This window comes from Lynx canadensis, chromosome D2 (genome assembly GCF_007474595.2).
Source record: "Lynx canadensis isolate LIC74 chromosome D2, mLynCan4.pri.v2, whole genome shotgun sequence".
Classification (NCBI taxonomy): domain Eukaryota; kingdom Metazoa; phylum Chordata; class Mammalia; order Carnivora; family Felidae; genus Lynx; species Lynx canadensis.
Window position 1 is genome coordinate 11,658,739 of NC_044313.2, and position 21,507 is coordinate 11,680,245.

The 21,507-nt window shown below is 41.4% G+C and overlaps 1 protein-coding gene across 5 annotated transcripts in view; it reads right to left on the reverse strand.

Moving 5' to 3' along the window:
- INPP5F (inositol polyphosphate-5-phosphatase F) overlaps nt 1-21,507 on the reverse strand; it is an 89,260-nt gene that overhangs the window by 61,090 nt on the left and 6,663 nt on the right. For 4 of the 5 annotated variants that reach the window (XM_030334318.1, XM_030334320.1, XM_030334321.1 and 1 more), the window contains exon 2: nt 7,133-7,213. The exons of the other annotated variant lie outside the window; for it this stretch is intronic. In XM_030334318.1, the coding sequence (XP_030190178.1) occupies nt 7,133-7,213 (81 nt within the window). The remainder of the gene's footprint in view (nt 1-7,132; nt 7,214-21,507) is intronic. 5 annotated transcript variants of the gene reach the window in all.

The following is a 21,507-nucleotide window of genomic DNA, read 5'->3' on the forward strand; positions in this document are numbered from 1 at the left end:
GGAGCAAAGAGAGGAAGTAAGGGCCATTCAGCACCCACGTACCTTGGGAGAGAGTAAAAGGAAGAGGAGAAAAGCAGAAAAGAGTGAGAAGATGCCAGAGAAAGGAACCTCCTGCCACGTAGCTGCCTGCTTCCCAGACCCAAAACCATTCACAGAATAGGTCCCCTAAACTACAATTAAAGAATCTTTTAAGGGTTAACCAGGAACCTAGTCACCACTGAAAATTTTACCCCCAAGATAATGATTCTGAGACCCTCATGAATAACAACGTGAATATAAGATGACTACGTTTGAATTACATTTTAAGTCATTCCTACTTTGGTAGAAATATTAGGTCACAAATAATACTTCCTTAGAATGTTTCCTTCAAAGCAACTTGAAAAAGTACATGAAAAAAAAAATCATCAAAACTTACCTCAAAAGAGGTATTTATTTTTTTAATTAAGATAAAATCAGGGGGCGCCTGGGTGGCTCAGTCGGTTAAGAATCTGACTTTGGCTCAGGTCGCGATCTCGAGGTTTGTGAGTTCAGGGCCCACATCAGGCTCTGTGCTGACAGCTCAGAGCCTGGAGCCTGCTGCGGATTTTGTGTCTCCTCCTCTCTGCCCCTCCTCCACTCATGCTCAGTCCCCTTCCCTCCCTCCCTCCCTCTCAAAAATAAACATTAAAAATTTTTAAAAAGATAAAATAAGAAGTAATAACAACAGTGTACATCACAAGTTACCTTCCAAAATGGCTTCACTGAGATATAATTTACATACCATAAAATTCCCCCACTGTAAGTATACAACTCAATGATTTTAATAAATGTATGGAGTTGTAAAACCATTATCCCAATCTTCACACGTTTTTAAAAATGTGAGTTGTCAGTAGACAATAAAACAATCTACTTTTCTCACAATGCAAATGGATGCCGACAATCACATGGGTATTTAAACATAAGAAGCAATGTCTAAAAGGCCTGCCCCAAGAACCAGGCCTCCAGTGGAGGCCAAGAGCACCACAAGGCTCTGCCAGACTTCTCTTTCTTCCCTCCAGGGCCCTTGACGGCTGGGGTTTTCCAATGGCTTTTCAGGAAAATACTGAGGCAAGGCTAGTGACACTCCACTCATTCATCTCTAAAGTAGGTTGAAGATTTCATGTCATCAGTGTCCTAGCCAAGTCTCTGCGGCAGACTAAAATCACACTTTTTAAACCACATGCATAATACATTTTACCATTTTAATGATGGAGACATCTTCCCCACGTCAACAGTGGAGAAGGAGCAGATGGCCAGCACAATCTGAATGAACGAGAGCTACCGCAGTGAACCGTGTCTCTGGCTGTTCAATACTACGACTAGTAATTCACTTAATTACTAAACCAAGAGCCTCTATTGCCACTTCAATCAAGATTCCTTACAGTTTTCACGCTATTCCTGAAAATCTCATGGAATATATATTTTTCTTTCTATATTCAGACACTTCTTACCCTAACTGAGCTTATCTTATCTTCAAAATAGATTTTTTTTTTCCAAAATAGGTTTTGATTTAAAGAACTTTTGTGATCCATTTAAAGCCTCCAGCCTCATGCAACCTCTTCATGGAGATCTCCGCGAAGGTACGACTATCTCCCCGGCATCGCACAGAAAACAGGAAACATCAATCATGTGGAAAGATCAATCATGCATCTTTTTTGCACAGCTGCTGACTCCGCCAAGAGCCATCTATCTCTCTTTCTCACTCTCTGCCCTTACCCTAGCCTTTTCCAGATTACCTCGCTCATTTCTCAGGCCTTGCTTCGGACATCGAGTCCCCAGGGCTGCCTTCCATCCGGGACCCGCACCCACCAGTCAGGCCCCTCTGCCACGTGCTTCACCACATCCCACACTCTTCTCCAGAAGCTGAAGTCTAATGAGCACACAGTGTGACTGGGTAATTAATGTCTAGCTCCTGGATCCAATCCTAGACTCCTAGAAGCTTCGAGTTTTGTTCACCCTGTGATCCGCAGCACTGAGTGCAGACCATGACACGCAGTAGGCGCCCCATAATTATTCGTTACAGTAGTATTTGCTGTATATTTATGAGTAGCCCTGCTATAGGCCAGCACGGGAGGACACAGCAATGAGCACAAGAGAAACAGCTCCTGTCTTCCTGGAGATTATCCTAGGAGATGGGGTGAGAGAGGGCCATGAGAAAAAAGGAACACAAAAAATTAATGTGTAATTACAAGTGTGATAAGAGTATCATTCTTATGTCCCCCTAGACCCTACAATGGATAAAAAAAAAAAAAAAAAAGTGTTGATATTTCATGGTGCTTTTCTCTCACCTATTTACCATGTTACATGTCCCTATTTTCTGCTCCTCAAATCGGTAAACCCCACTGATCAAACCAAAGTCAGACACATTCAAGTTGTCAGAGATAGCCTACATTACACCCTCGCTTGAACGTGGAACTGCTCGCAAACCTGTGGGGAAGAGGCCTTCCTCATATTGTGACCCTATTTCAGAGACAGGGTCTTAAAGAGGTAATTACGTTAAAATGAGGTCATTAAGGTGGGTCCTAATCCAGTGTGATTGGTGCCCTTGTAAGAGGAAATTTGGACACAGATACACACAGAGAAAGGCCAGTGTGAAGACAACATGAAGACACAGGGAGAAGACAGCCATCTACAAGCCAAGGACAAAGACCTCAGAAGAAACCACTCGCCAACACCTTGACCTCGGGACTTCTGGCCTTCAGAATCGGGAGAAAATACATTTCTGTTCTTTAAGACCCCCAGTCTATGGGACTTTGCTATGGCAGCCCTCACAAACTAATACTGTTCCTAAGTCACACCTGCTGACACTCCACAGAGCTCAGAGTTCAGTGACAGTCAGGAACAGTGGCATGGCTCACCCACGCCGCTGTTAAGACTGTCAATGACATCTGTTCAAATAAACTTATGTTCCCATCACACTAGACAAGAACAAAAATTCGTGCCTTGAAATGCAGAGAATAAGTAGGAGGGAAACAGGAGTGAAAAAGAGTTTAAGTACAGACATGTTATCCCCCCCAGCCCCATCCTCTACCCCCAGAAGGGAAGATGCTCCCAGGGGAACATGCATCTCAAATCATTACATTAGATCTGGTACATCCAGCGAACGAACCTCCAACTGGCCGAGCTGATGGTGTGGCCAGAGCAAGAGCTTTAGCGGGCCCTAAGGAGGCCTGGGGATGAGGCATCACAGGGCAGAGAATGCAGGGAGGGAAGAAGGCAGGGAGGGAAGAAGGGTGGGGAACTGGGGGGGGGGGGGGTGACACACTGGGGTGTGGCTGCAGTTAGCTCTTGTGGGTGGTGGGTGAGGGAAGAAAGAGCAGCAGGGGGCCCAGAAAAGATGTTCCTTTGCTTCCTCCCCACTCCCCCTCTTAAGAGCCAAACCTCAAAAGGGATGTGATGAGACGGAGGGAAAAAAAAGTACAGAGATTACTTTCCCTGCCTTTCTTACATTTTCTTTCTCCACCTCCCCCTTTTCCAACATCCTGGAGAACAGGTATCCCCAGTGCTTACCAACCACTTGTTCTGAGTCCAAAGGCAAGCGGTGCAAGGAGGGAAAGAGCATATAAACAGAGGCTGACCACAGGAGATGCCCATGTTCACCACCTCCAAAATGCCCACACTTTCACTGCATCACGAACTCATCGACCAACAACGTCTATCTGTTCATTGCTTGTATGAGACAACTTTGCATCGTCTGCCCAGTCCAAGGCCTCCTACTCTGATCAAAGAAGTAAACCTCTGGAGCGTAGTTGAACTTTGAGAACCAGGGGAGGCCCATGGCCCAGACAGCACCAATAGGAATCTCTTTTTAGGGGTCTGAACTAGACTCCCTACTCAATCCCTGATGGCTATAGGCAATCTCCGGGGGTTGTAGGGAACAGGAGCTGTTGTTGGGCTTGAGGGCTGAGGGTATCATTTATGAGCAGAAATTTTGTCCTACATACACAGAAACAGAAAGCCAAAAGAAGAGAAAAATAAGGGAGATACATAGGAAAGTGGTGCTCAGAGACCCCCTGCCCCAAAATGTAATCTCAGATCCTGTAAAACATCCACTTCTTGGTTTTGGTCCCTGGGGTTTCTAATAAAACTTCGTTTTCTGTATGCTGATAGGTTTATTTTTGCAACCAAAAGAGGCTTAATAAAATAGTGATAATTTATTAAGTACCTCCAGGTATATTACCTCATTTAGACTCACAATACTGGGGGGGGGGGAGTAGAAAGGAGGGCAGTTATTTTTAATCTTGTTTTACAGCTTACAAAGCAGAGGCTCATGGGCATGGTGGCCACAGTGAATCAGCCTCCTGGGATACAAACTTTGTAAAGTCTCCTCCAATGTTGGCTCTGGACTTGGCTATGGGACTTACTTTGGCCAATGGGATATTAGCAAGCTCGATAAACCTTCTCATACTGACACTTGTCTTCTTGGCACTCAGCCACCACCTTGGAAAAATGTCCAGGTATCCGAGAGAGAGAGGACCTAAGGGAGGCCTTGTGTGTAAGAGAGGATTTACACGGGCAGAGATGCCCCTGGAATGAAAACAGATACCGCAGGCAAAATCCTGGGTGGACACAGTCACATGAATGACACCAGATGACAGAAGAGAAAGGGCAGAAGAGCTGCTTGGTCAATCCATAGTATCATGTGATATTTTATGTTGTTGTTTTAAGGCATTAAATCCCAGGGTCTTAGCAATAGGTAAACAAAACAGATGTTAAGCAACCCCCTCTATTTCTCAAAGCTAAGAAATAAAGCTTGGATCCAGATCTCCTGATTTCAGCGATTTATTCACTGCTGTAGGATGTGACTGAAACTGAAGAAAAATAACTCAAAAGTTTCATAAGCTTCATTTAAACAATAGAAAATGAGTTTTAGCTCAGAACACTCAGCTATGAAATTATCCTGTCAGCATATAAATGAATTAAAAATATATTTATGTAAATGTGGACAGGTAGGAGAATGTTACTAAAATACTTAGCATGGTTATACAATGTCTAAATGCTTTTCTCCTTGTACCACAGAATTATAAAACTACCAAAGACAGAATATCCAACAATGCTTTTTTTTAATGTTTGTTTATTTTTGAGAGAGAGAGAGAGAGAGAGAGAGAGAGAGAGAGAGAGAATGGGGGAGGGGCAGAAAGAGAGGGAGATACAGAATCCAAAACAGGCTCCAGGCTCTGACCTGTCAGCACAGAGCTTGATGCGGGGCTCAAACTCACGAACCATGAGATCATGACCTGGGCCGAAGTTGGACACTTAACTGACTGAGCCACCCAGGTGCCCCGTGGTACTATTTCTAACAGCAAAAATAACCCCCTAAACAATTACCCAATGACAGGAAAAAGGACAAATTTAGGATATATTCATACAATAGTGAAAATAAAAAACTAAAGCTTCATATATCAACATGGATAAATCTCAAAAACATCAAATTAAGTCAGGGAAAAAAAGAAGTAAAAAAAACCACAAACAGCTTAATAGTAAAGTCCCCAAATACAAACCTTAGCAACTTACTACTTAGGGATACATATGTAATAAAAGCAGTAATGAAAATCAAGGGAATAATAAACACAAAATTAAAAATAGTAGGTGCTCTATAAGCACCTGGGTGGCTCAGTAGGTTAAGCGTCAAACTCTTAACTCAGCTCAGGGCTTGATCTCAGCTCCATGCTGGGTGTAGAGCCCACTTAAAAATAAAATAATAGGTGCTCTTGAAGGGAAGGAAGCAGGATACACTTGGAGAAAGGCACAGTGAGGGATCCAAAGACCTTGGTCATGTTTCATTTCTCAATTTGGGTGGCAGATATATGTATGTTTTACAACCTATACTGTACGTCTATAATAAATAGCTTTTTGTATCTATGATACATTTCATAATAAAAAATTTATTTAAGACTTTATTTTATTGTTTTAAGTGACCTCTACACCCAACGTGGGGCTCAAACTCATGACTCCAAGTCACATCCTCTACCAACTGAGCCAGCCAGGTGTCCCGATAAAAACAAATTTTAAAAAACAACCAAAGAATCTAACAAAGGAAAATTAGATGGTCTCCAGTAATAGGTGCTTTACAACACAGAGAAAGCAACCTAGCTCCCAAATGCATAACAATTTTATTTTATTTTTTAAAGATTCTATTTTTAAGTAATCTCTACATCCAATGTAGGGCTTGAACCCACAACCCTGAGATCAAGAGTCACACACTCTACCCACTGAGCCAACCAGGTGCCCCACAACAATTTTATTTTAGAAGAGTAAAAAAGGGCATACTACAGAGGTAGCTAGGCTCCCAATTACACAGTAATTATGGTAAAGCTGCCTATAGTTTTTAACTCATTAAAACTGATGCCAAAGGAAAAATAGATATTTAAATATAGTACTTAAAATATTTCAGTTAGTCCTTTTCAGGACTTTTTGGAACCTGCCTATAAAACATCTCTTTTCTCATCAACAAAATTCCCTCTGAACCCCAGATACAAATGTCTGTCTTTGAAGCAAGGGCCTGGTGAATAACCTAGACCTTTCATCAGTTTGCCCTGGAAAGGGCCACACTGCATGCTAAGAGAACCATGCCCTTCCTTAGCCAGAGTTGATTGCATCCGGGATGGACAGCTGACCAAAGTAGGCCAGTCATGGCCTGCCACGTGCCTATCTGTGCAGTCTTAGTCCCATCACCCTCTCCCTTGAAATCAGTGCAGTTTGTGTAGTTTTGTCAGAGCACCTACCACAATTATCAGACAATTTCATATTTATTTCAGTGATTACTGACCGATACCTGTCTTCCCAAACTGTAAGCTCCACAACAAGGGTGAAAACAGGTCAGTTTTTTCTCACTATTGCGTTCTACCAACTAGCATAATTCCTGACACATAGTAGGTATTCAATTTTTTTTTTCTTTAAGAGGAAGAAAGGGTTGTAAAATTATCCCTCCTCCTCCCTCAAGCTTTATTTTTATTTCATGAAACTTACATGGAACTTTATCTACTTTGGGCAGACCTAAAATTAAGGCAAAGGAATCAAAGCCATAACAGAATCCACATTCATCCTCAAAGAAGAAAATATCATAGGATGCCACGTTAAATTTGACAAATTTAAGGACTTGATAGAAACATACCTGAATGAAGCTGAATTTTCCCAATAACACCTTCTACCAATCCCAAACAAATGGGATTCCAGGCAAGAAGTAGATCAGTAGCTAAAATAAAATAAGAAGCAATCATGAGAAAATATTCATCAGAAAACATATTAAAACAATAGCAGCCTATTCTAAATGATCAACATCCCCAAAGGGCAGTTATGAACATCCAGAACTGTAAAGCAATTTGTGAAAAAGCATTAACTCCGAGGTCTGAATTAAGGTTTCTGACATCAGGACGTGATGGGGAGAGAAATGACAAGCCGAAATTCTACTCTGATGGGAGGCAGTACTTTGGCGCCCTGCAGTGGAGGAAAGAGGCTGGTACATTGCAAGAGGGCAAGTTAGAGGAGTTCTCTAACCATCCTGTGGCCCATAGCTAGTCCCAGATTCAAAGACAAGGCCTGAGAAACAGCCACAGAGATGTCGACTTGCTGGATCACACTCTGGAAAACATGTTTTCCCAAAGAAGCTTACACCAAGCAAAGAAATCCAGAAAGCCAGTGCTCTTTTATGTGACTTCTCTGGCAAAGGCAGTAAGAACCACTGCCATTTCCTGAGTGTCTACCATGTGCCAGGCATCCCAATCAGGGGTCCTTAGAACAGAACAGAATGCTTCGGTGACTCTTCTCAATTCTCCCAAGAATGGCACATAACTGATATTATTCTCCACGGCCAGACAAGAAGCTAATTCATTACACACAGTGGATGTGTGAGAACGTCAGGGCTTAATTCTCTTGTGAGAGAAACCCAGGTTGCAAAAGTCTGTTAAATACACGGAGATAAATGTAGCTCTAATGGTAACTCAATAGCTGGAAAAAATTACCAAGAATGAAAACAATATTTGTCTTAGCAGGAAATTTAAATTACACTTTAATTATTACCATTTAAATTTTATTTTAGTGAAATTTATAATCAACCTATAACTCACAGGGTAATTACAGACTCAATAGTTCATAGTCTCCAAATTCATTTGAGTTTTGACTACTGTATCTTAAATGTCTTTGTTGTTAATGATCTACTCAGTGGGAGGCATATGAAGTTGACTCCTCTTTGGGCAGAAATGCAATTCAAACCAGACCTGCATGACTCATGGTCTGTGCTCTTAACCATCCTGCTACAGAACCTATACATGGAACTAACCAATAAGAAGATATTTACATTTTAAGTAATATGCATTCTTACTATAAAAGTAATACTGTACAAAATTGGGAAAAAGTATTTTATCACTCCCATTCCACCAGCCAGATAACTTATTTTGCTATGTTTAGGGTCATAGTTTGTGTGCATACCAAATCACAAGACTGCAAATATAGCAGTATATGCAAATTGTTTTTCTTATAACATGAGTATTGTCTCATGTCTTTAAAACACTCTTCAGGGCACCTGGGTGGCTCAGTGAGTTAAGTGTCTGACTCTTGATCTCAGCTCAGGTCATGATCTTACAGTTTGTGAGATCGAGCCCCATGTTGGGCACTATGCTGACAGTGCAGAGCCTGCTTGGGATTCTGTCTCTCCCTCTCTCTCTGCCCCTCCCCCACTTGTGCTTTCTCTCTCTCACTCTCAAAATAGATAAATTTAAGAAAAAAAAAACAAACTCTTCAAAACTATAACGTCACAGCTACGTAATTTTCTACCACAGGAAGTACTTCTTCACTCTTAGGCATTTAAGTGATTTCTAGTTTGTCCCTATTATTAAAATATACTGTAATAAATGATGAACATTATGCAAATATTGTATTGCCTCCCTAATTAACAGCTTTAGGGCAGATTCCTAGGAATGAAATTCGTAGGTGAAAACAAAAAAAATTTAAATATTCAATTCAAATATTACCAAATTGCTTTCTACAAAGGTTATATACCAAGTTAAGATTTCTGCCAGAAACATATAAAAATTCTTGTTTTAAAACACGCTTGTGGCCATTCAGAATTTCTTTTTTAAATTGTTCTCATTTGCTGGCATCCATTGCCTAAATGATTTTTCTTTTCATTGCTGATAAAATTAAACTTCTAATTATAAAACTGGCTTATGTTTCTTCTATGATTTTGCTATTCATATTTTCTAACACTTTTTTTTATATTCCTTATTGATTTGAGTCCCTTTTATATTAAAGACATCAACTCTGACATATTTACAAATGTTTTCAGTTCTTAATTTTTATACACAACCTTTTTTCATTATCTTTACACCTAAAAAGCTGTTCTTTACCCAGTATTAAATATTTATTAATTTTATCTTTGTTAATTTTTAAAAGCTTAACTCTACTGGAATTCAGGCTGGTGTGTAGACTAAAAATACCCTGATTTCTTTTCAAAGAGTGTGCCAGAATCTCTATCAGGCAGTCCAAGTCTCAACATCTGCCAACACAGATGCCCCTCTAAGCAAAGAGCTCCAATCACCCATAACCCTTCACCTTGACCTCAAATGAACAGACCACAATTTTGTGACTCTATCCTTTGGGACCAAATGAGCTATAGCAATAAGAAAGAGGAAACAAAGTTAGAGGTAAAGCAGTCAGGAACAGTCACATAGAAGAAGCGGAACTTGAAGCATAAGTAAAGCAGCAAAAAATAAATAAATAACGCAGAGGAAAGCGCAAAGTTTGTTCTGGAATGTGTCCCTTCACTGGAGAAATGCTTATCAAGTACCTGCCAGGGACCAGGCACTGTACCAGGCTACGTAGGTAGATATAAAAATAAAGGAACAAGCTGTCTCGAACAGAAGAGCAATGGCGTGGTGACGATGTGGATTGATAAGACTGGAAAAAGTAAAGTGAGGCCAATTGTGGCGAGATGTGAATAAAAAACTAATGAGTGTGTGCTTCCTGGAGACCAGGGCAGGCAGATAATGGCATAAATAAAACAAGACTGCAGCCAGGGATTAGCTGACAGTATTGACAGGAGGCGGAGACTGAGAGCAGGGAAAGGAACAACTAGACGATTGTTGCAAGGGTCTTAGCCGGACGGGACCTGGAGCTACACAGCTTGAGGGTGGGGTGGACAGTAAGTGAGGACTGCACAGGAGGTTAACAGAAAACACCTCGAAGAAAGCCAGGGAAGGATGGGAAAATAGTAAGTAAAAAAAGACATTGAAACAGCTCTTCTGAGTGGGAGAAGAAGGAGAGGGGGCAGGGCAGAAAGGACAGGGTATACAACAGCTGAAAGAAAAGGTCGGTGAGAACCTCCTAATTCAATACCCTTTTCCATCTTTGGCATTTTGAACAAGAACACATTAGCCATTCAAGAAAATTTTAACTTAAAAAAAAAAAACTGGAAAAACTATAAGGATGACCAAATTCTGTGCTCTAATGACTGAAAATAGTCACAGATAATCTTTGAGATCCAGAGAGAGCCAGTTAAACCCGTTAAGACTGAGTTTCTTGGGAACGCAAGCTGGTGCAGCCACTCTGGAAAACAGCATGGAGGTTCCTCAAAAAACTAAAAATAGAACTACCCTATGACCCAGCAGTTGCACTACTAGGCATTTATCCACGGGATACAGGCGTGCTGTTTCAAAGGGACATGTGCACCCCAAGTTTATAGCAGCACTATCAACAATAGCCAAAGTATGGAAAGAACCCAAATGTCCATCGATGGATGAATGGATAAAGAAGATGTGGTATATATATACAATGGGGTATTACTCGGCAATCAAAAAGAATGAAATCTTGCCATTTGCAACTATGTAGATGGAACTGGAGGGTATTCTGCTAAGTGAAATTAGTCAGAGAAAGACAAAAATCATATGACTTCACTCCTATGAGGACTTTAAGAGACAAAACAGATGGACATAAGGGAAGGGAAACAAAAAGAATATAAAAACAGGGAGGGGGACAAAACAGAAGAGACTGAAATATGGAGAACAAACTGAGGGTTACTGGAGGGGTGGTGGGAGGGGAGATGGGCTAAATGGGTAAGGGGCACTAAGGAATCTACTCCTGAAATCACTGTTGCACGATATGCTAATTAACTTGTATGTAAATTTTTAAAAATAAAAAAATAAAATTAAAAAAAAAACCAACACTGAGTTCCTAATGTAATAATCAAGGAGAAATAAGAACCAGAGGAGATATTCAAGGAGGAAAAGAAAACAGAAGATGATGAAATCAAAAGTACAGGTGTAAAAGTTGCCCTTGGAAAGGAAGGTCACTACCTTTCTCTAAGTCTGGGAGAAGGTGAAAAGCTAAATATAGCAGTGGAGAAGCAGCAAATGAATTGATCAGATGGCCTTGACTCAGTAAAAGCAGGAGTCAAAGTCATCTTCGCTTTAGCAGGGGGGAGGGAAGTTCGGAGGGAGATGGAGAGGGGCACCAGAGGCTTGGCTTGGCGAAGGGAATCCAGAAAGTCAATTTTTAAATGTTTTATGTGTGCATGAAACTCAGTGTTTTCAAGAAAAAAAGGTGTCAATCCATTAGTGGGTCATGAAATCAATTTTGTATATAATGAGATCAACATTAACATCAATGAAACTGAACAGAACAGAAAATAGGGAAATTGCACCAGGTAAAGAGAAACATTTCATGAAACTTTTGTTTCTGGTACACACATATAAGTATGTGCTCACTAGGTCATAATTTAAAAAGTGTTCCTTATTATGGATCTCAAACATTTGAGCATACTATTTAACCTTAGGGTGAGGATTCATTATATCAACTTTGTTGATTATTTTGCCCAACTCGTGTATGTACTAATATTTTTGATTGTTTCACCAAAAAGTTTTTGAGAGAGGGCTTATTTTTATAACCTTATACTTTGTGTATATTTCTCCATTTTTCCCTTAGTTTTTTTTTTTTTTTCACATTTTGAGACTGTGTTGTCAGGCAGATACACATTCAGGATTATTACACCTTCCCTGGTGAACTGCTGTTTATCAGGATGTAATAACGGCCTTTATTTTAAATGTTTATTATTTTTGAGAGAGTGAGTGCATGCACACACAAGCAGGGGAAGGCAGAGTAGGGGGAGACAGAGGATCTGACACGAGCTCTGCACTGACAGCAGAGAGCCTGATGGAGGGCTCAAACTCACGAACCATGAAATCATGACCTGAGCTGAAGTCGGACACTCAATTGACTGAGCCACCCAGGCACCCACCTGCCTTTATTTTAAATGTTGCCCTTTGCCCTAAAATCTGGTTTGTCTAACATTAATATTATGAAAGAAATTACAGCAGGCATTAGAAAAGCATAAATATGAACATCAATGATCCAAACGTATCACTTCCACTCCTCCAGCCTTAGGGACAAAGTCCAAATTCCTCGGAAAGGGCTGCAGCGGCTGGTCTGGCTGGTGTCCACCCTCCTCTTGCCCCCTCCCTACCCCCCAGCACCCTGGCCTTCCCGCAACCACCCAGAAGTGTGTGCAGGCTGGGTCTGGAATGCTGCTCCACACCCACTTCTGCCTGCTTTTCATTCCAGACTCAGAACAAGAGTCACTGGTGTTCCCTGACACAATGCCCACTCCACCCACCCAGGAGAACTGATTAGGCACTCTTTTGTGGCCTCCTGAACCCTGTGCTTATTTCTATCATGGCACCTTATTTTGGTCTAATGCATCTGATTACTGGCTTCCCTATCTCCCTGACTGAACACAAAGCTCACGGAGACCTAGTCTCATCTAGCTTTATGTCCCCAATACATGGTACACAGCAGGTTCCAAAATGCTGAATGGACAAATGAAGGAAGATACAGCGTGGAATAGAGAGGCAAGTTGAGGTCAGGTAACTTACACTGAATCACACAGTGATTCACTACTTAAAGTGGCAAAGTTAAAGTCACTTGGTCTATTTCAGATAAAGATATCAGGGCTGACTGTACCAAATACAACACAGACTTGTCAAAATCAGAATACCACTTCCCACTTAGTGCAGGGCTCTTTTTTAATGTACCTCTAACACCGTAAGGTTCCCTACAAGACGTTCTTGAGTGTAATACCCTCATTTTACATTGGAACAGGGCTTTCAGCTCACCAACATCATTCCAGCTGCACAAGTCAGAACCTGGGAGTCATCCAAAATGTTTTCCTTCCACCCCAAGTCCTATCGATTTACTCCTCAATATCTGATGAATGTTTCACTTCTCTCCAACCCCACTGCCATGATCCTTGTCCAGGCCAAGACCTCCCCCATCTAGATCATTAAAAACGCTCTCATCAGCGGTACATCTGACAGGCTGCTTCACACATAACAAGCATGCAAATATTTACTGAATATGGTGAGGACTCTAGATTTGGTACTGTGGGGCAGAGAGCTGTAAGTTGGGGGTGGACAACAGAGAGTAAATGCAGGGGTCATTCCATCCAGATGGGGCAGATTTGCATTGGAGATTGAATGTTAGGACCAGCGTGGAGAGGATGGACATGAGAGGACGGGCCTACAGCCAGAGATCCAGGTGATAGGACAGGGCCAGGTGCACAAGAGCAGCCTGGGCAGACACCGGAACCAGGAGATGAGACAGAGTCCAGAGATGCGGGCACGATGAGGGTAACGCCTGTGCTCCGTGCCCCAGGGGAAGAGTCTCAGCTCCACAGCTGCCTCTGAACCCCTCTCAGCAATAACTTCTCTGCTGTCAGTGGAAATCCCATCCAACTTGTAGGGTATTTAATAAGGATCAAATGAGAGAGAATCATGAGAAAGCGTCCAACACAACGTCTGGCACATCAACATTCAATAACTTTTAGCTCGAGTTGGGAAATGTAAGTGTTTAAAATTCCAGGTTCCTACCACTCAAATAGTTCCATAGATTATTTCAAGGTATACATATGGTTTGTTGTTTTTTTTTTTTTAAACAGGAAAGGCAAAAAGGAAAAAAAAAAAAAACTTCAAAGTTTTTACTTATTAAATCTTATGGTAGGACCAGAATTCCCAAAAGCCTTCTCAGAGTAATGAACGTTTTATGAGAATATAGCAATGCCTAGATATGCCCCCAGAATCCTGTTTCCTCAGAACATGAAACACGCAGCTCACAACTGGGTGTCCAGCCTCAGTCCCAGCAACCCAGTTTGGGTCCAAATGGCAAATTGAGCACCAGGGCCAACTTCCTCCCTTCCCTAAATCCTCTACACAGGACAGAGGGAGAATCTACAAGAGGTAAAAACCTAAAAAAGGGGTAAAAACATGCTTGGGAAAAAGACATGAATATTGGTACACTTTCCTTACGTATGTGAAAATAAGTACTGGGTCCTAAGACATAAAAAACCACAGAAAAATATAAATAGAATGTATTGTATAACTTTTCATCAGCAACAGAAAGACACCTGACAAAAATTCAAGCTATCCAATGGAAGACAGGAAAAAGTGGGAGGAAAAAGAAAAAACAAAACAAAACCACATGTACGTAATGGGAAACATAAAAAGGTAGAAACAACTCCTAATAATAATTATAATAATCTATATAATAATTGTATATTATATATTATATAATTAAATAACTTATTATAATAAATGTATAGGTTATTTTTTAAATTTTATTCATTTTTGAGAAAGAGCACACGAGTGGGAGAGGGGCAGACAGCGAGAGAGGCACAGACTCCAAAGTAGGCTCCAGGCTCCAAGCTGTCAGCACAGTGCTCAACGTGGGACTCAAACCTACAAACTGTGAGATCATGACCTGAGCAGAAGTCAGACGCTTAACCGACTGAGCCACTCAGGTGAAAATGTATCATTTCAACTAACCAATTAAAGGGCCAATTGTTAAGTTTCAACTTACCAGTTTATTAATTCTATGCCTATTTGCCACTGGTAGCAGGCACTCATTTAATAGTTATTGAACCAAATGAATAAATAAGTAAAAGCAAGCATGAAAGATTGAAGTGGAAAATGGATTTCTCCTACCAACTTTATCTTCAATGTTATTTCAGTATTATCTTCAGTGACATTTAAAAAGACTAACATTTCTTTTTACCATATTTAGTTAGTTAGTTTTGAGAGGAGGCAGGGAGGGGCAGAGAGAGGAGAGAGAGAGAATCCCAAGCAGGCTCCATGCTCAGCTCAGGAGCTCAATTTCACGACCTGAGCCAAAATCAAGAGTTGAATGCTTAACCGACTAAGCTGCCCAGGCACCCCTGTTTATACTGTTTTTAAAGGAAGTCCCCAGGGGCGCCTGGGTGGCTCAGTCGGTTGGGCAGCCGACTTCGGCTCAGGTCACGATCTCGCGGTCCATGAGTTCGAGCCCCACATCGGGCTCTATGCTGACAGCTCGGAGCCTGGAGCCTGTTTCGGATTCTGTGTCTCCCTCTCTCTGACCCTCCCCTGTTCATGCTCTGTCTCTCTCTGTCTCAAAAATAAATAAACGTTAAAAAAAAAAATTAAAAAAAAAAATAAAGGAAGTCCCCAAAAGACCAGCATTTTGCAATAGGCACTCTTAATACTAAAAGCATTTATTTTTCAATAAATATAATAATGCAGGTGTGATTTCTCACAATGGAGACTCGCCTGAAAATTCGAGGAAACTGTAAGCTAACTTAAAATGGCTTCCCTTGCCAACGTACAGATGAGACAAAACAACAGAGGAAGGCCTAAAGAGGCAATGTACCTGGCACAAGAGGGGAGCTCAGTATGTCTTTAAAACTGCTGGGACTCTGCCGCCTGGTAGGGTACCTTGCACACAGTTCACTTCAAAATGTGTGTGTGTTTATTAACCCGTCACTCTTCACTAAGGAAATAAAAGTTGGCATTAGAAGTCTGCTAGTACAGAGGACACATGTAGATGACATTAATCTAAGCATATGTAGCAACTACACTCGGTAATGGACATCCTATCACCAATATGAACGGCTACTCTGGAGGCAGAAGGCCGCCATACCATTGTATGGCAGAGAATATGACCAATGGGCCTCTACCATCCTTCCACAAAGAACAGCCATGTAACTGATGTGCTCCAACAGACTGCTTTCTAATCGCTCCTTCGAAAGGGATGGTCCAATGTGTCATACAGATTTGAAATTTGCAAATAGGTTCTAAAATTTAGGAATTTCAAAGTTAGCTAGTAGAGTTGCTTACAAATTGCAAAAGTATAGCACTTTTGAAATAACACCAAATTTAATGTAGTGGAATAACTAAAGTAACATACACCCAAAGATATTTGGGTATTTTGTCATAGCTCAATTGTTTGACCCATTAGGTCAACATTTCCACTCTTATTTCAGGCCCCTTTGGCAGCACATGGCTTCTATTTTCACATGCCCTCCTCTTCCTGGTATACAGAAAACAAGTGATTAACTACTGTATGCCTGCAGAGAGCATGAGTCATTCATTCCAAGAGCCCAGAGAGCCTGGCGCTCCCTCAGCCCTGGCTAGAGAAGCCTGGGTGTCACACATCTACTAACGTTTATAGGCAGTTTCACTTGTGTCTTTAAGAAAAAGAATAAATAAGGTATGAGGGTATGCATAAATAATCAGACCCAAGTTTCATTTCCTGCTAAAGACAAAGGATATTACTGCTCTGAAAGACAATCACCAATACCAAAGTCAGATGAGGAAAAGGGTTCTACAAAGAGGAACTGAAAGTTCCCATCAGTAGCTCATCCATGCCTCAGTTCTCAGAATGATGCAAGGAAACAGGTTAGGGAATAATTTGACTCAGGTGCCATCTTAGAAATGCAAAGTTGGATACACGTTTCTTTGAACAATGGTAATTATTTTCCAGCATTAAGCAAGCTAAAGAGCTAACCCAATTTAGAAGTTCTAGCAGCTGGTGATTTCCCCATGTGAACTCCAACTCAATGGTTACTGACCCTGGCTTCTCATTGAGAAAATGTGGATGCCTGGGCCCCACCCCTTCAGAGGGTCTGACTCGGTTGGTCAGGGTGGGGCCCTGGCATAGGTATTTTGTTAATCTCCCCTAGGTGATTCTAATGTACTGGCCGATTGAGAATTACTCGTCTAAGGGATTATAGGTTACTGGGTGGAACCTGCATTAGTAATTTTATTCTATTAATCACTTTGATTCATAGAGGATGCCTGTGCCATGTAGGACTTTAAACACTTCCATGAAATAAAGCACGGCTTAGGATTCTCTCTCTCTCTCCCTCTCTCTCTCTGCCCCTTCCTGCTCGTGTGCATGTGTGAGCCCGCTGTGCTCTCACTCTCTCTCAAAATAAACAGACTTAAAAAAAAAAAAAAAGAAATGTTTCAAAAAATTACCCGTATACTTAAAAGATGAGAGACACTACTTAGGAAAGGGATCTTAAGAATTTTCAGACTTTTCTATTAAAACGGGGATCTAATTATGGTGCAGCAACAGAGCCACAAAGTTTTGACCATGATCATGAAGGGTATCAGAAATTGTTTTTTATTTTTTTTTTCAACGTTTATTTATTTTTGGGACAGAGAGAGACAGAGCATGAACGGGGGAGGGGCAGAGAGAGAGGGAGACACAGAATCGGAAACAGGCTCCAGGCTCTGAGCCATCAGCCCAGAGCCCGACGCGGGGCTCGAACTCACCGACCGCGAGATCGTGACCTGGCTGAAGTCGGACGTTCAACCGACTGCGCCACCCAGGCGCCCCATCAGAAATTGTTTTTTAAACTCTACCAATAACCAATCGAAAAACTGTTATGATTCTCTGACACGTAAAGTCCCAGTTGTCCCATCTCAAGAGAAGGCCAATGCACCTCGAAAAAGAACAGAGGACAATCAAAGGGGAAAAAAAAACAACTTTTTTGTGTGTGAAAGGTCAGACAATGTAATCAGGTCATGGGAGGACCTGCTGGAAATGTATAGAATTACGAAAGGTGTGGACTCCACAGTGCATTCAGAATACCAGCACAGGAGATACATGTCTAAAAGACCTGGTCTGATACATGTCTAAGATACCTGGTTTGAGAATAAATGAAGGCAAGTACAGCTTAAATTGCAATTTTCCAAACTCATTACCTTAAGAAGCTGACGATATGATCAGGTCAAATAAGGATTAGATAAATCCTTGAACAGTAAACTCATAATGCGTTACCCAAGGAACAGCATTGTGTTGGGTGGGATAGACCCCTCACCTTCTGTGCTCCCCAAAACAGTTCTTTGATAGATCTTTCAGAAATGGGATCCTAAAAGCTAAATCAGAGCTAATAATTGGTATTTTCTTTCCTCATCTTATTTCTTTAAAAAAATTTTTTTAATGTTTATTTCTGAGAGAGAGAGAGACAGAGACAGACAGAGCATGAGCAGGGGAGGGGCAGAGAGAAAGGGAGACAGAATCCGAAGCAGGCTCCATCCAGGCTCTGAGCTGTCAGCACAGAGCCCAACACAGGGCTCGAACTCGTGAACTGCCAGATCATGACCTGAGCCCAACAACTGAGCCACCCAGGCACCCATTCTTCCCTTATTTTAGAGCTCTTAACCAAGATGCATAAAATTAGCACTTCAATTATTAAATAGACACAACCTTTCTCCCAGCTGGTGTTTAAATAATTTCCTGGCTTTTCCTGGAAAGTTTGTTCAAAGCTGACCCCCTCCATCTAGGATGGTCTGTGTCATTCTCCCCCCCACAGGCCCTCAGCGACAAAAAGCTCTGCCTTCAAACCCACCATCAGATCTAGGATTTGCCACCTTAGCTGGCCTCAAATGAACTGCTTCTAGATCAAAAAACAAAGACCACAGCAGAGTGTCTGTGGGTGGGAGGTGGGGGGGAGCCCGGACTACTTCAGTCTGGCCATTATCAACTTTTTTTTAGATATCCAATTAGAACGCAGTGTGCATACAAAGCGTGAAGTCTGGCCAGGAAATAAAGTCCATAGCAGTCTACTAAGGTATACAGCCAGTTTCTTCCAGGGCTTCCCACTTTTATAGGAGACATACAATCAGACTATTTACAGCTGGTAGAAACTTCACAGAACCAAATAAAAGGGCACCGTTCTTCCCATTCCTTTTACTAGGAAGAAAAACAGATTTTCACCATCTTGCAGGGGGGGGGGGGGGAAAGACAACACTAAAACCTCGAACTTCAATACCCAACTCAAGCCTCCCACAGAGCTGGGCCGTACATCTCTGTCACAGAGCCTGTCACTCTAGAATCCTGTGTGTCTCTCCCTCATTGGACCATACCCTCGGGCTAAGGTATAGCATTTTATCCATCTTTTTCTTTGGCACAGTGTCCAGTAGACAGGTCTTCAATAAATGTTGAGAGAATAAATAACTTCACAGAATTTCAGACAATATAATTTGGAAGGAGACAAACAGAATGCTAAATTAGAGGGGGAAAAGTGAGGCTGCTTCTTTGCGAGAAGGGAATACAGATGGTCCCCCACTCACGACGGTCCAATTTACGACTTTGACTTTACAATGGTGCAAAAGCAATATACATGCAGTAGAAACTGTATTTTAAATTTTGATTCCACCCCCCCCCAGGCTAGTGTTACGCAATACCACATCCTCAGGCTGCTGGGCAGTCACGGGTACCTGTAGCTCCCAGTCAGCCACGTGACCCCACAGGTAAACAACCCACACCCGAAACAACCATCCTATACCCATACAGCCATTCTGTCTTCACTTTCAGTATAGTATTCAACAAATTACAGGAGATATTCAACACCTGATCATAAAATAGGCTTTGCGTCAGAGGATTTGTGCCCAACTGTAGGCTAACTAAAGTGTTCTGAGCATGTTCAAGGTAGGCTAGGCTATGTTTGGTAGGCTAGGTATATTAAATGCGCTTTCGACTTATGGTATTTTCAGCTTATGAGGGGTGATCAGGACGTAACCCCATTGTAAATCAAGGGAGATGTGCACTGTAAAGAGGTAAAGGGGGATAAATGTAACAGCTACTAGAAAGAATCGAATCCTGGAGGTCAGGAAGTACCCAGAAGGGACAGTAGCAAACTATTACTCTACTCAACAATTTGTTCTGTCTCCTGAGGGTCTGAAATAGGGAGAAGAACGTTTATACTTGGCATAAAAACGAAGTATAATGATACTCAGAAGCATCATTAATATCATACATGCAGACTACTAAAATTAAAAACATTATGGCAATGTTTAAAATTTCCTAATATTTCAGATCCTGTGACTGTTTCAAATTGTAGACACTGACCATGGCAGAAACTGTGAAATTTGAAGTTTGGTGTAATTGAAAAGCTGTTTCAAAGAATAAGATTCATAGGGGCGCCTGGGTGGCTCAGTCGGTTAAGCATCGGACTTCAGCTCAGGTCATGATCTCACAGTCCGTTGAGTTCGAGCCCCGCGTCGGGCTCTGTGCTGACAGCTCAGAGCCTGGAGCCTGCTTTGGATTCTGTGTCTCCCTCTCTCTCTGCCCCTCCCCTGCTCATGCTCTGTCTCTCTCTGTCTCAAAAATAAATAAAAACATTACAAAAAAAAATTTTTTTAAGTAAGATTCATAAAGAAAATGTATTTTTAAATATCCCACTATAAAGTTAAAGAAATGCCTGGTTAAAGTTGAATCAACCTGAAATAAAATGAATTACCTTAAAAGAAATAACAACAAGAAACATTGACCTAAAATCAACCTGTATTTCATTCAACCAGGCTTACCAAAGAAAGCAGCCAGGAGTGGATGCTTTTTTGTGAATGAGAGCAGTTTCTTTAAGGGTCTCACAGCAACCGGAAAATGAGTCATCCTAACAGAACACGAGATTTAATTAAGATCTTACCAGTATGTGTTGTGATAGTACTATAATGCTAAACGTTCAGGGTTTATCATCAGTTGAAAAATACTATTAATGCATTATTACTTAACATAGTATCAACAGCTACTGATGATTTAAAAAATGTATTATTTCTCTATTTTAACATACTCCAAATGTTCTTCTCAGTTCAATTATGGTCGGTTAATACATAATGATTATAACTTAGACTTGCTAACAGGTAATTGTTAGAGGTTCTAGGACATTGCTGTCACTTCTCAGGACTTGTGTTTGCAAAACTAGATTTTTAAAGGTTATATTTTAAAACATTTGAACACGGCATCTTGGATGGCACAGCCAGTCAAGCATCCAACTTCAGCTCAGGTCATGATCTCGCAGTTCCTGGGTTCAAGCCCCGCGTGGGGCTCTGTGGTGACGGCTCGGAGCCTGGAGCCTGCTTCAGATTTTGTGTCTCCCTCTCTCTGTGTCCCTCCCCTGCTCACGCTCGCTCTCTCTCTCTTTCAAAAATAAACATTAAAAAAAATTTTTGAACAGAAATAGAACAGTTTACAGTTTACTCATAGAGAGATACTGCTTACAAAGACCCAACACATTTAAATCCCCATGAAACCACACCAAAGTTAGCCTATGGCTCTGAGAATCCACTCAACAGCACAAACTAGTTAGATACTAGACTATTAGCAAATCAATCTGCAAATACATCACCTAATTTTGTCACGTCTGTGCTGCCGAAGCAAGGACAACCCGATTTTGTCATAAAT